The sequence below is a fragment of the Bos grunniens genome, chromosome 11 (assembly GCF_055505025.1).
Source record: "Bos grunniens cultivar Pamir isolate PY7600 chromosome 11, Bosgru_T2T1.0, whole genome shotgun sequence".
NCBI lineage: Eukaryota > Metazoa > Chordata > Mammalia > Artiodactyla > Bovidae > Bos > Bos grunniens.
In genome coordinates, this window is record NC_141175.1 from 36,112,802 (window position 1) to 36,127,596 (window position 14,795).

The 14,795-nt window shown below is 36.8% G+C and overlaps 1 protein-coding gene across 19 annotated transcripts in view; it reads left to right on the plus strand.

Annotated features, from left to right (window-relative positions):
• The window catches only part of BABAM2 (BRISC and BRCA1 A complex member 2), a 478,104-nt gene that overhangs the window by 195,101 nt on the left and 268,208 nt on the right, over positions 1–14,795 (plus strand). For all 19 annotated transcript variants that reach the window (XM_086326104.1, XM_086326097.1, XM_086326096.1 and 16 more), the window contains one exon: positions 332–406. In XM_086326104.1, the coding sequence (XP_086182230.1) occupies positions 332–406 (75 nt within the window). The remainder of the gene's footprint in view (positions 1–331; positions 407–14,795) is intronic.

Genomic DNA, 14,795 nt, shown 5'->3' on the forward strand with positions numbered 1-14,795 from the left:
TATTGTTTGGATTTTAAAAAAATCACACATTCATGTATTCTTTTGATACTGTTAAAAAACAGAAAGGTAGTACTACTGCATTATAATTCTAGTGCACATTTAAAATGCAGATTAAAAATTCTAATTGTATTTTTTAGTAACTAATAATTTAATAATGCTTTTTGATCCTCCCCTGCTTTTCCAACTTTCTTTTCTTGCTTGATGTTAGGAAACCCAAATTGAAGATGCCTACAGTTCAAATAGGTTGAACTTGTGGCCTTGGCTGTAATTGTCACTTCATAATCTATTTTTTATTTTAATCTTATTATTAAACCTTTTTTATTTCTTGCAGACTGGTGAATTTTCAGCTCGTTTCCTTTTGAAGTTGCCCGTGGATTTCAGCAATATTCCCACGTACCTGCTCAAGGTAAAAATGTATGATTATCGCTCTGAGAATGCAGTTGAGCTTTTTAAGTCATTATTTAACTTTGAATATTTGCATAGTTTGCCAACATTTTGTTTAGATGATGAATTCTATTAAAAGTTTTATTGCATGAAGATCCAGTGAGTTAGTTACCTAACAGCTAAAATCGTAGCCCTAAAAAGTAATTTCAAAATGGACTTTCCTTATAAGATAAAATTAGTATAAACTAATTAAGCCTTGGGAAAAAGACTGCCTTTAGTTAATGATCTTTTGGGGATGAAAGACTCTTAAAAATTACCTTAATATTCATTTTATCTTTAAGTAGGATTGCATATTAACTATTTTGTATTACAGGGCATTTCATTCTCTTTATTTATGTTAACACTTGATCTCAGGCATCTTCAAAGTTGGACTGCCCTAGAGAGATCTATAACTGAATTAGGTCAGTGTATATGGTACTTTAAAATACAGCGAGGGCAGGGGATGGCTTGGGAGCCGCTGCTTTGGGAAGGGGTCTGCAAAATGCTTTGTAGAGGAGAGGTGGAACCCAAATCCACACGAGGCTGTGATTGTTGTTGTTTAGTAGCTCAGTCGTATCTGACTCTCTGTGACCCCATGCACTGTAACCCACCGGAGTACTCTGTCCATGGGATTCTCCAGGCAAGAATACTGGGGTGGGTTGCCATTTCTTTCTCCAGGGGATCTTCCCAACCCACGCATCGAACTTGGGTCTCCTGCATTGGCAGGTGGATTCTTTACCACTGAGCCACCAGGGAAGTCAGGTGAAAGAAACTAAATGGACCAGTGAAATGGCAAGTTCTGAACAGGAACTCTTGAGACAGGGGCCTAAGTTTATCGTGGATGTGGTTTTGGGTATCGCCTCAGCCACGTTTAGCCTGTGGTGATAATAGCTTTGCTGTAATGTAAGAAAAATTTCTGCCTTCCAAATTTGATGTTATTCAGAGAGTTAATCATATTTACAGTCTAGAGAGAAGACAAAATCCTCGTGCAAGTATTCCTGTGTATTATTGTAGTCATAAATAACATGAGATTATTCCTGATAGTGATTGGAATTAAAGTATAGTCTGATAGAATATAAACTGTAGACCATAGGAAAAATTAGGGCTTTTTTTTTTTTTTTAGCATTCTACCCATGGGATTTATTAGTTTTTTCCCCCCTAAGTAAAACATGGGATTTTTGTGCCTCATTAAATTTTCATTTTTTATTTTTAGTTGACTGTTTTCCCACTCTGTATCCAAGAGTTGTGAAATCCAAGTGAGAATGAAAGTTAGCAATTTATATTAGTTTCTCAATACTTCTGTTGTGGAAAATATACATATTAGACCTGTAATTACCAAGCATAATTAATTTGGTTTCAACAGTTACTGTGCTCTATTAGAATAACAAAGTCTCCTTGGAGACTCTTACGTAACAGACTCACTGACTTCCATATGTCCAGTTAAAACTCTATTTCTGCTCATTTAAAACAAAATTTAATAGTATATGAGAGGATTATTATTCACATAGTCACTTTAATCCTTAGTGTATAGTTACAGTGTCTTTGCTTTGATCTGTTGGGCCTTATCAGTTTGAATGGTTATCCTGTTTATTTGAACTTTGTGTTGCCTCTGCTCATGTTCTTGAAGGTCAAATGAAAAAAAAAAACCCACTTGGATCATAATCTATGTAATTTTTTTCCCTCTTCAAAATCAAATTTCTGTATTTTCTGTTCTAAGAATTCTATCTTCAGATTGTTATGCCCTTACTTTCCTTGCCAGTCAGATAGGAAAAAGGTAGAACCTATTTGGCAAAATTGGAAAGTGTTTTTTTTTTCCTCTCCCAAAGTACAATGAAGTACTTTTTCTACTCTAAGTAAAAGACCTACCTTGCAACACTAATATCTTTCTGGATCTTTTAGTTCCTGCAAAGAGAGTAAAACAACAGGACAAAAAATATCAGTATAGGCAGGTTCATTTTTCGCCATACCCTCTCCAGCATTTATTATTTGTAGACTTTTTGACGATGGCCATTCTGATTGATGTGAGGTTATATATTATTTTAGTTTTGACTTATATTTCTCTAATAGTTAGCAGTGTTGAGCATCTTGTCATGTACCTGTTGGCCATCTGTTTGTGTTCTTTGGAGAAATGTCTATTTAGATCTTCTGCCCCTTCTATTTAGGTCTTTTTTATTTGATTTTTTTATTGAGTTGTATGAGCTATTTATATGGTTTTTTTTTTATATTGGGTTATATGAGCTGTTTGTATATTTTGGATATTAACCCCTTATTGGTTATATCATTTGAAAATATTTTCTCCCGTGTAGTCGATTGCCTTTTCATTTTGTCGATGGTTTCCTTTGCTGTACATAAGCTTTAAGTTGAATTAGGTCCTGTTGATTTATTTTTCCTTTTGTTTTCTTTGCCTTAGGAGACAGATCCAAAAAGTATTGCTGTGATTTATGTCAAAGAGTGTTCTGCTTATGTTTTCTTGTAGGAGTTTCATGATTTCAGAGCTTACATTTAGGTCTTTACTTCATTTTGAGTTTATTTTTGTATATGATGTGAGAAAATGTTCATGTTTCATTCTTTTACAAGTAGCGTCCAATTTTCCGGGAGAAGGCAATGGCACCCCACTCCAGTACTCTTGCCTGGAAAATCCCATGGATGGAGGAGCCTGCTAGGCTGCAGTCCATGGGGTCGCTAAGAGTCAGACATGACTGAGTGACTTCACTTTCACTTTCCACTTTCATGCATTGGAGAAGGAAATGGCAACCCACTCCAGTGTTCCTGCCTGGAGAATCCCATGGACGGAGAAGCCTGGTAGTCTGCAGTCCATGGGGTCTCACAGAGTCAGACACGACTGAAGCGACTTAGCAGCAGCAGTAGGAGTCCAATTTTCCAAGCACAGTTTATTAAAGAGACTGTCTTTTCTTCATTGTATATTCTTGCCTCCTTTGTCATAGATTAATTGACCATAAGTATGTGGGTTTATTTCTGGACTTTGTTCTGTTCCATTGATCTATATGTCTGTTTTTATGTCAGTACCATACTATTTTGATTACTGTAGATTTGTAGTATAGTCTGAAGTCAGGGCATGTGATCCCTGCAGCTTTGTCCCTCTTTCTCAAGATTCTTTTGGCTACTTGGGGTCTTTTGTGTTTTCATACAAATTTTAGAATTCTTTGTTCTAGTTCTGTGGGAAAATGCCATTGATATTTTGATGGGGGTTGTAGTGAATCTGTAGGTTGCCTTGTGTTGTATGATCGAGAATTAATGATATTAATTCTTCCAGTGTATGAACATTTTATATCTTTCCATCTGTTGTGTCGTCTTCAGTGTCTTTCATCAGTGACTTATAGTTTTCTGAATAAAGGTGTTTTACTTCCTTAGGTAAGTTTATACCGAGTTATCTTATTTTTATGGATGTGATTATAAATGCAATTGTTTTCTTGATTTCTTTTTCTGGTAGTTCTTTGTTAGTGTATAGATATGCAATGGATTTCTGTACATGAATTTTGTGTTCTGCATCTTTAGTGAATTCATTGATGAGCTCTAGTAGTCTTTTTCTGGAATCTTTGGGATTTTCTACGTATATTATCATGTCATCTGCAAACAGTGACAATTTTACTTCTTCCCAATTTGGATTCCTTTTATTTCTTTTTCTTAGCTGATTGCTATGACTAGGACTTCCAGTACTGTGTTGAATAAAGGTGGTAAGAGTGGGATGCTATCATTCTTTTATATAGTAGGGGGAAAGAGATAATAGCATGATCATTTAAAAAGTTTGTGTATGATAGTCACATTTTGTGACTTGTCATCGGAAGACTGAATGTTAGTAAATTTGCAGTTTTAAAATTCCTCACTCTTCTTACCTTCCCTTCGGAAGAGGGGAGGGTTTTGCATTCTGTGCAGCCAGAAAAAGGATTAGGCTGATTAATCTCCCTGGATTTTTTTTTCCTTTGGATGAATACTTGCTTTGTCCTTTATTATGCAGAATTTTTTGAAAGTCCATTTAATTTTACATATTTGCTAGGAAGGAAACTGATAACTTCCTCCAAATAGTTTCTTTTTAAAAATATAGCAAGCTTGTTAGGGTGATATGTAATATATTGATTGTAGTTGTTTCTCAGAAAGCATAAGATACCAAATATTAAAAAACCCACTGACCCTGGTAAATGAATATAAATTCAATGAATTTTTATTTAGTGAAAATAAATTTTATCCTTATAAAATTTTTTTCTCTGAACCATTCATTAGATGATGCTTCAAAGTTTGAAACTTTTTAGTTTATGAAATTTTTTGGATCCAATAAAGTCACACTTAATAAGCAGCTTTTATAAATAGAGACTGCTTTAATTCACTCCTGTGAAATCTGGTCTTAAAACAGTTGTCTGGTGCTTGAAAGACCATAAAAAATTCCCAGGAAACCCTCATCTTATCTGAAAGGAATAGTTTCTGTCTAATCAAATAGGAGTAGGCATACCTTTATAAAAGCAGGAATGTGTACCTGGAAGAAAGTGCCATAAAAGTAGGGTGCTGTTTATTCCAGTAATAATTCTGATTTATCATTGCTAAAATTGAGCCAAATTTGCATTTGAGACTTAATCATGTGGAAAGTAGTGAGATGGTCTAGAAATAGCCTGCAGGATATTTCCCTTTATTCCTTCATTAAGTAGGAGACAAATGACTGCTTTTAGTTCATTGTCCTTGTCCCACCTCCCTTCTGTAGAGAATCCGGGCTTAGAGAAAAGCATACTCTAGGTCAGGGGCTCTAGATGTCTGCACTAGAGGGCACGATAGTAAAATTTTAGGCTTGCAGGCCATGTGGTCTCCATCACCACTACTTAACTCTGTTGTCACAGCGTGAAAGCAGCTATGACAGTAGCTAAATGAATGATTATGTCTGGGTCCCAATAAAACTTTATTTACAAGAAACCAGACATTAGATTGGCTTTAGACTGTGGGCAGTTGTTTGCCAGTCCCCTTTCCTAAATTGTAGGATGGAAAGTGGAAGAAATATTGTTTCACAGTATCATCGTAGAAAGATGAGAAAAAAAAGATTTGGTTCACAGAGTTCAAGTTGTTTTTTAATACTGTGGTCTGTTTGTTTTTATTTAACTAGTACCTTGAGCTTGGTTGTAGTCTCCCTCCCTCTTTTCTTCTTCCTGTCTTCCTTTCCTTCCTTATTTTCTTCCTTCCTTTATTGCACCTTCTCTCTTATATTTAAACAGTCTGTTAGCAGCATATAATTTACTAAGTTCTCTTCCAAGTCTTAGTTCCCCTAACTGTTAAAATGTGGTCAGGCTATTGCATACCATATTGGGTTGTTGGGAATATCAGTGAGATGATGAAGATGGTAGTACTTAATACACTTCTGAGCTTGGAGTAAGTGCAGAATAGAAATGGTTTTGATTTTATTTAGTCATTAATTTATATTTCAAAGTATTGAACTTATTGTGTTCTAGGAAGAAAGTAAGCACTTCATTGAAATTAAGATAGAGTTATAGTTACTGCTTCTTTTTTCTTCTGTCCTTATTTTCCCACCATCTAGAATACAAAACCCAAATTTTCACTTGCCAAACCCAAATTTTCACTTGCCCCAAATTTTTGTATATAATTTATGGTAATCTGAACATAGTATTTTTCCCTACAGAAAATGAAGAATAGTCACAGGCAGCTTCTGTGAAATTTCTCCTTTTGGTTTTGTTTTATTTTACTGTTTTCTTTTGCTCTTATTTTTTTATGGTACGCTTTTGTTTTTTCCTCTAAATTATAATTTTATAGTGGAGCTGTGTCTCAGATCACTATTAGTTGACTAGCTTTGTTGCCTTGTCCCCATATATCTTGTTAGTTCTTCAAGTAGAGTGTATTCTATTACATACAATGCTTTAGTATCATGAATTAGTTCATACATGATTGATAAATAGTGGAAGTATATCAGTATAAGGCAAAAGTTGCCATGGTTTATAGTTAATAGGTTGACCACCAAATAACAGCTGAATGAAAGTTCACTAGTGCAGATAAATTTAGCAAGCTGTGAAGGGTTCTTGTGGCACACGATGTCCATTCACTTCATTCCTTCCACTTGGCTCAGTTTTGCTGTACATTCTGTTTTTAAGTATTTACTGCATAGCTTCTTCCCATCTTTGTGGAAAAGAAACAAACATAAGACAATAAGCCAGAGCTCTTTCTCTCTGGCATCATTACATTTTGTCCAAAACCTGCTTCTCCGCTGTAACTTCTAATGATGATGTCCCTCTACGCTTTCCTGTAACTCAGCTGTTTCAGGCTTTCCTTGTCACCCCTTTCATTAAGTTATCTTCAGCTTTTTAAAAGTCCTATACTTAGTATAATAGTTCTTTGTTTATTACAACTATAGCATGTCATTTTAGGTATATTAGTAGTTTCACTGGATATACTTTGGTTTTTGTTAATGCTATAGTTACAGAGTTGTACAGGCAACTGTAAGGTAAAGTCTAGACTTGCCATAGTTTTCTCATAAGCCTCTTATTTTTAATGTGTGATTTATCAGAATGCAGTTTTTTTAAAGGAATGCAGTTTTTCACTTTATAGCAGAAGCAGTTATATTCAAACAGCCAGAGATTCTGTTCTTTTGTAGGCTAGGCATCTTTTGTCCTTTGTGCTTATATGTCATAAGTCTTTAAATCCTTCTCTATCCTTGTACTTGTCTTCAGTAGGTATTCCAGATTGCTGGCATCTCTCTTAAACTGTGGTGCCCGGAAATATGCACAAAGCTTCAGATAGGATTGATCAGGGCAATGTTCATTAGAACTCTGATCATCACCATTAATTAGTATTTATTGAGCTTGTGAAGAAAAATTAAACCTCCTTATTTTACTAATCCTGTTTTATGTAGTTGGTTTTTTAAGGCAGAGTATAGATGAATCCCGTAATATTGATTCCTTTTTTTCCCCCCAGTTCGTTTATGGGGGAAGTATTGCCACCTGTAATTCAGAAAGGAAAGTGTGGATTGAAACCAGATAGTTCAGTGAGGGTAACAAGAATTATAAGATTCGATCATTACAGGTTGACCCTTTGTTTTTTTGGAGCTGCTTTCTCAATGGTGGCATTTCCCCTACTCACATCATAAAGTTACTGCCTGGCACTTGACAGGGGTGGTGTCAGTTTATCACTGTCATCTGTTACTGTTAATGTGTTTTCATCAATCAGCGGACGTGCAATTCAAATAAAAGAAAAATCTAGTTTGGTGTGTAGGATGATTGCATAGACAATAGTAATGCAAGTCATAATAAATTAAGTACCATAAGAGAAGTACAAAGTTCTTTAGTGGATTGGTGAGAGATTACATCTAGGTAGAAAAGACCTTTATAAAGGAGGTGATATTTGAGATGGGCCTAGACGACTTGTTTTGATAAAGTATGAGCATGGTTTAGGTGGCAAGGAAAGAATATTTGGAGAATAGTGGAACAGTTTAGTTTGCTTAAATGACAGAACATGTGTACAGACTAGTGAGAAATAAGAAAGGAAAGGCATTTTTAAACATGCATAATGATATAGAAAGTGAAAGAAGTGAAAGTGAAGTTGCTCAGTCGTGTCCGACTCTTTGCGACACTGTGGACTGTAGCCCACCAGGCTCCTCCGTCCATGGGCTTCTCCAGGCAAGAATACTGGAGTGGGTTGCCATTTCCTTCTCCAGGGGATCTTCCCGACCCAGGGATCAAACCCAGGTCTCCCACATTGCAGGCAGACGTTTTAACCTCTGAGCCACCAGGGAAGCAAGGGAATGATATAGATAGAGTCTTAAATATTCAACCATGGAGTTTAGTGACTGTTTTAAGTAGTACTATGATTGGGATTGTATTCAGGAAGAGAAATCTGCCAAGAAACAGTATATAAAATGGGGAGAAGGAAGAGGGAAATGAGGCAGGTAGGCAGGGTTCAAGGAATGTAGAACTGAATATTAAGGCTCATGTTTCAGACTCGATGAAGTTTTCATACATGTAGGCGGTGTGCCCACCCACTCCAGTGTTCTTGCCTGGAGAATCCCAGCGACGGGGGAGCCTGGTGGGCTGCCGTCTCTGGGGTCGCACAGAGTCGGACACAACTGAAGTGACTTAGCAGCAGCAGGTGGTGTGCTTACTCACCTAACTCAATGATCAACCTGAGAAAGTGGAGGAGAGGAAACGGTATAGTCAGAACCTTCTAGTCAGTCCTATCCAAAGTGTATGTTTTAACTCATGAAGAAATAAGTACAGAATTGATAGTCTTTAGAAGCATTTAAAGCAATTTGACAGAATAATCATATGCCTGTTGACTGTAATGATAAAAATATTGGGTTTGCGTTTTGATGTTTAAATTTTTTTTCTCTTTATAATAACCCATTTTTAATGTATCTTATGAAGCCATCAATCTGTGAAGGATTAGAAAAAAACAAACAAACAGTAGTGTCTCCTTTATCGTAGATATTTTGAGAAGTACTGTTCTGGCTCATACCTTGTCTTCTAGAACCCTGGCTGCCCTTGCCTCCCTTATCCTGAGACACAGCAATCTCTTAAGTATCCTTGGGGGTTTTCAGTTTTGTTCTTTTTTGCTGAGCTGGGTGTTGTGTTCACTGTTAGACAATGTTCCAGTCTCCTTTTTTTCTTTATAAATGCACCACCAAGACTTGGAGTAGCAAAAGGAAACTTCAGCCCTTGATTAGGATGGCATCTAATACAGAACTGGTGGAGAGGGATTTTGTTTTTTTCTTTTATAAAATATTTTAAAACAAATTTTAACAGCACATTTATATTTTGATCTTAGTTTCATTACAAAATAATGTCACAGTGATATTTGCCCTCTTTCTACTATTTTTCTGAAGATCCCATTCCTTTCTTGAATCTATTTACTACAGCTTTTTTTTTTTTTTACATGATGACCGTATTGTTGAAATGGGTGACCCCCAGAAACAATGTTGGTGTCATTCTTTGTTCCAAGGGTGCTTATAAAAAGCTTTGGCTCCCTTGAAGCAGGATGGACAATAATTTAGGTTTTTCAAACTTTGTGCTAACTCTGGAAAAGTAGTCTATACTGCTTTGAGTATCTGTTCAGTTTGTGGCTACTTCATGAAAATAGTCTTTAACATAAAATCCTGGAATATTGATGGTGATGGTATTCTTAGCCTCTATTGCATAGCCTAGTACTCAGCAAAAGTATGGTCCCCGGACTCCTGGTGTCACCAAGACCATTTTAGAGGGTCCATGAAGTAAAAACTATGTTCAAAATAAAATTAAGAATTTATTTACCTCAAGATTGAGTAGTGAAGTTTTCTAGAGGCTACATGGTGTGGTAACATGTCATCATCACTCTGATGGGCAGTGACGTGTTGGCTTATGTGTTCTTGTATTTTAAAAAATTTTCAGTGTTTACCAAAACACATTCAAGAAGAAATGGCTAACTTGAATAGTCTTATGTCTGTCATAGTTAAATGGTTAAATACCTTCCTGTAAAGGAAACTATAGGCACATGATGCCTTCACTGGTAAGGTTCATCGATTATTTAAGGAAAAATAATACATGAATTCTACACATTATTTTGGAAAATTGGAAAAAAGAGATTTTGTGAGGATATCATTACCTGATCATTATCATTATCAAACAAAGATATTACAAGAAAAGAAAAATACAAATGAATGTCTTTCATGAATATAGATGCAAAATTCAAAATAAAATTTTGTATTGTATTGAAATTCAATACAGTAATATATAAAAAAAGGTAACATATATCATGACCAAGTGGAGTTTATCCCAGGGGTGCAAGATAGGCTGCATGTTTAAAAAACCAACAGTATGATTCACCATATTACCAAGAAAAAAAAGAAAGACTGTATGATCATCTTACTAGGCACAGAAAGAACATTTGGCAGAACCAAACATCTGTTCCTGATTAAAAATCTCTAAATAAAAACCCAGGACTAAAAAGGGACTTCCTTACCTGGTAACTTGTATCTCTAAAAAGTCTATAGTTAATGTTATACTTAATGGTGGAAAAGACCACTGTTTTTCCTCTAAGGTTAATAGCAAGGCAAGGATGTTTACTTTCACCAATACTGTTCATTACTGGAGTTTCTAGCCAGTGCAATAAGGCAAGAAAAAGGAATAAAAGGCACACAGAGTAGAAAGGAAGAAGCAACTGTTTTTATGCACAGAGGATATGATTATTATGTAGAAAAACCTAAGGAATCTACAAAAATGTTTCTAGAACTAATACATGAATTTTGTCATTTTGCAAGATACAGGATCAATATATAAAAATCAATTATAGCACTTTGACTTTTTTTCCCCTACCAACAAATAATTTGATATAAAAGCTGAGAGAAGTTAACTGGGTTATGCAGGTTACCTTATCTGTATGTGGCAGAGCACAGGGTTTCCATTCAGGTTTGTCTCACTTGAAAACCCAGGCTCTTTCCACCATGAGAGATTGTCGTGCAAGCTAGTGGTAGAACAGGCCTATTTCTTGGCACAAAGGGGGGAACTTTATTGTTACACGTTTGTAGATCAACATAGGTCTCTCTAGCCTCTGATATAGTAGAATTATGAAAATACTTCTGTTTTTGACAGGAACTTTTTGGGGCGAATACATTCCACCTCTACCCCTCTCTAAAAAGTTACTTCAGCAAATCACTTGGCTGTGAATGGAACATGCTTCAGTCTTGCGTATCCTGTGGTCACGTGTCCTGCTTTGTAGACTGGTAGAGTCATCTAGCCTTGTTTCATTTGAAATCTAGTATAGCCTGTCCAGGAAACTTTATTAGTACCTCTAAACAATTACGTCATTAAAGAGCAAGACTTACGAGCCCTGTTAAGGCTGCGTAACATCTGTTTTCCACCCTGAATATAGTTAAGCAAGTTCCCACAGTAATTTCAGAATGATTCAGTCTTTTCTAGGTTCCATAACTGATGTTGCAAAAAAATTGGAAATCAACATGAGGCTATTCTTTTTCAGTTTTTCAGTCATTTTGAATGATTACAATACTCTACTGTTTAGTTGACAGTTGATCTCTTTTAGGAAATTTGTCATAATCCTATATGCAGAGGATTAACAGGCACAGAGCTGAGATTTTATGCTAGAACATTCAGGCAATCTGTAATCTCAGTAAAAAAAAAAATTTATACCTGAAATTCAACTTATTTACCTTCTTAGCACAGTATCAGCTGTTTCATTATTAGACAATAACACAACAGTTCAAGGCAGTTTAATTTTAGTGAATAATGTGGCATAAAGCTCCCTAAAATTAAAATCTACAAAGCAAGAGTGCTGTCTGATTTACAATGTGAGGTCTGAACCTGCTACCACCATTACATCTCATTCAGGAATTCCATCCATGCCTCTTTTATGCTATGTATTAAAATTTTAAGGAAGAAAAGACAATAGATTGACATTAAGGGGCTTCCCATTCATGATCCTGTCACACAGCTCTTGCTTCTCACCCACAGGTTTTACAGTTGGCAGCCAGGAACTCTGCTCATGAGATTCTGGCTGCTCATGAGATTCTGGCCATGACGAGATCACCCCTTGGATCTAATTCTCTTTTAATCTCCTCTCTCTTTTCTAAGCATAGATAGTCTGGTACTTTCCTTGCTTAGATATGGGATGTAAGGAAACTATGTCTGCACACATGCTCTGTTTGGAGGGGCTCTTGGGATAGCTGACAAAGTTCTATTTTTTGACCTGGGAGGTTCTTTTGAGGGTGTTTGTCTTTTAGTAATTCACTAAGCTATAGACATTTTTGTGTGTCAGTTTCTGTACTTGTAGTTGTTTTTTTAATAAGAAGGGTTAAAAAAAAAAGAAACCCAAAAATATTGAATGTAGAGGGTTTTAAGGAATTGTATTCTAACTCCATTTGTCATGCCTAGTCTTGTCTTTTGCTAAGAAACTCAGGGCTGTAAAATCTATTATACTGTAAGAAAATCTGCTTCAGAGCCATCCTCAGAAAGGGGTCCATCCATTCAACAAATATTATTGAATTGTTACTGTATTAGGCCTCCACACTTAATACTGAGGATGTGTATGGGGGAAACCTTGATAAATATGATCTGTGTCCTCACTGTGCTTTCTAATTGTATCACTGATACCACAGGTTAAAAGGCTATTTATTCTTTGGTATACTGTTTGGGAATATTGTCATAAAGATTTATATTTTTATCTGAAGTCATTATTCCTGGTAGACATTTATCCCATAGGTAGTATAGCAGTTATTTACTATTGCATAATAAATTATTCCAAAACTTAATGCCTCAAAACAGTGAACATTCACTATGTCATAGTTGCCCTGGGTTATGAATTTGGGAGTGACTTAGCTGTGAGTTTCCAGCTCAGAGTCTTTCATATGGTGGCTGTCAGGATGTTGGCAGTGATGTAGTCATTTGAAGGTTTATCTCTACCTGGAGCATCCACTTCCAAGATGGCTCACTCACAGGACTGTTGGCAGGAGAATGTAATTCCTCATTTAGACGGACTTCTCTATAGGCTGCTTGAGTTTTCTCACAATATGGCACAAGACTTCCTCCAGGGCAAGCACTCTGAGAGAGTAAGAAGGAAGCTTCAGACCCAGTGTCTAAAGTCTCACAGTGTCTCCTTCATTCACTTAGATAGAAGTGGCTGAAGTCCAGCCCACAAATAGAGGACTTTTTGGTAGTCCAGTAGCTAAGACTTGGCACCGCTAATGCAGGGGCCCTGAGGTTCAATCCCTGGTCAGGGAACTAGATCCCACATGCCACTACTAAGAGTTTGCATGCTGCAACTAAAGATCCCCCTTGCCGCAACTTAGACCCGGCACACCCAAATAAATAAATACATATGTTTTTTAAAAGATTTATTGGAGATGGCACATGGAAGCCAGAAGTGTAGGTTAGAGGAGACAGCAAATGTCTAGACGTGACATGATACAGTAGTAGTGGTACATAGAAAGGAAAGGATCATGTTTGTGAGCTTAAGCTCTTCATGGCAGAATTAGTATTCTCTTTATATTTCCCTGCATTCTAGGGTACTGTCCTGAACACAGTATATACTCAGGAAGAATTTGCTTAAAAAAAAAAAAATGTGTTTGTGTATATCTCACATGCTAGTAAAGTAATGCTCAAAATTCTCCAAGCCAGGCTTCAGCAATACGTGAACTGTGAACTTCCAGATCTTCAATCTGGTTTTAGAAAAGGCAGAGGAACCACAGATCAAATTGCCAACATCTGCTGGATCATGGAAAAAGCAAGAGGGTTCCAGAAAAACATCTATTTCTGCTTTATTGACTATGCCAAAGCCTTTGACTGTGTGGATCACAATAAGCTGTCGAAAATTCTGAAAGAGATGGGAATACCAGACCACCTGACCTGCCTCCTGAGAAACCTGTATGCAGGTCAGGAAGCAACAGTTAGAACTGGACATGGAACAACAGACTGGTTCCAAATAGGAAAAGGAGTGTGTCAAGGCTGTATATTGTCACCCTCCTTATTTAACTTATATGCAGAGTACATCATGAGAAAAGCTGGGCTGGAGGAAGCACAAGCTGGAATCAAGATTGCTGGGAGAAATATCAATAACCTCAGAGATGCAGATGACACCACCCTTATGGCAGAAAGTGAAGAGGAACTCAAAAAACTCTTGATGAAAGTGAAAGAGGAGAGTGAAAAAGTTGGCTTAAAGCTCAACATTCAGAAAACGAAGATCAAGGCATCTGGTCCCATCACTTCATGGGAAATAGATGGGGAAACAGTGGAAACAGTGGCAGACTTTATTTTTTTGGGCTCCAGAATCACTGGAAGTGGTAATTGCAGCCATGAAATTAAAAGACGCTTACTCCTTGGAAAGAAAGTTATGACCAACCTAGACAGCATATTAAAAAGCAGAGACATTATTTTGTCAACAAAGGTCCATCTAGTCAAGGCTATGGTTTTTCCAGTGGTCATGTATAGATGTGAGCGTTGGACTATAAAGAAAACTGAGTGCTGAAGAATTGATGCTTTTGAACTGTGGTGTTGGAGAAGACTCTTGAGAGTCCCTTGGACTGCAAGGATATCCAACCAGTCCACTCTAAAGGAGATCAGTCCTGGGTTTTCATTGGAAGGACTGATGTTGAAGCTGAAACTCCAATACTTTGGCCACCTCATGTGAAGAGTTGACTTATTTGAAAAGACCCTGATGCTGGGAAAGATTGAAGGCGGGAAGAGAAGGGAACAACAGAGGACGAGATGGTTAGATGGCATCACTGACTCAATGGACATGAGTTTGGGTAAACTTTGGGAGTTGGTGATGGACAGGGAGGCCTGGCATGCTGTCATTCACAGGGTCGCAGAGAGTCAGACACAACTGAGTGACTGAACTGAACCGATATAGTATCTGTAGAATGACAACATGACAGTGTAGATGATTTC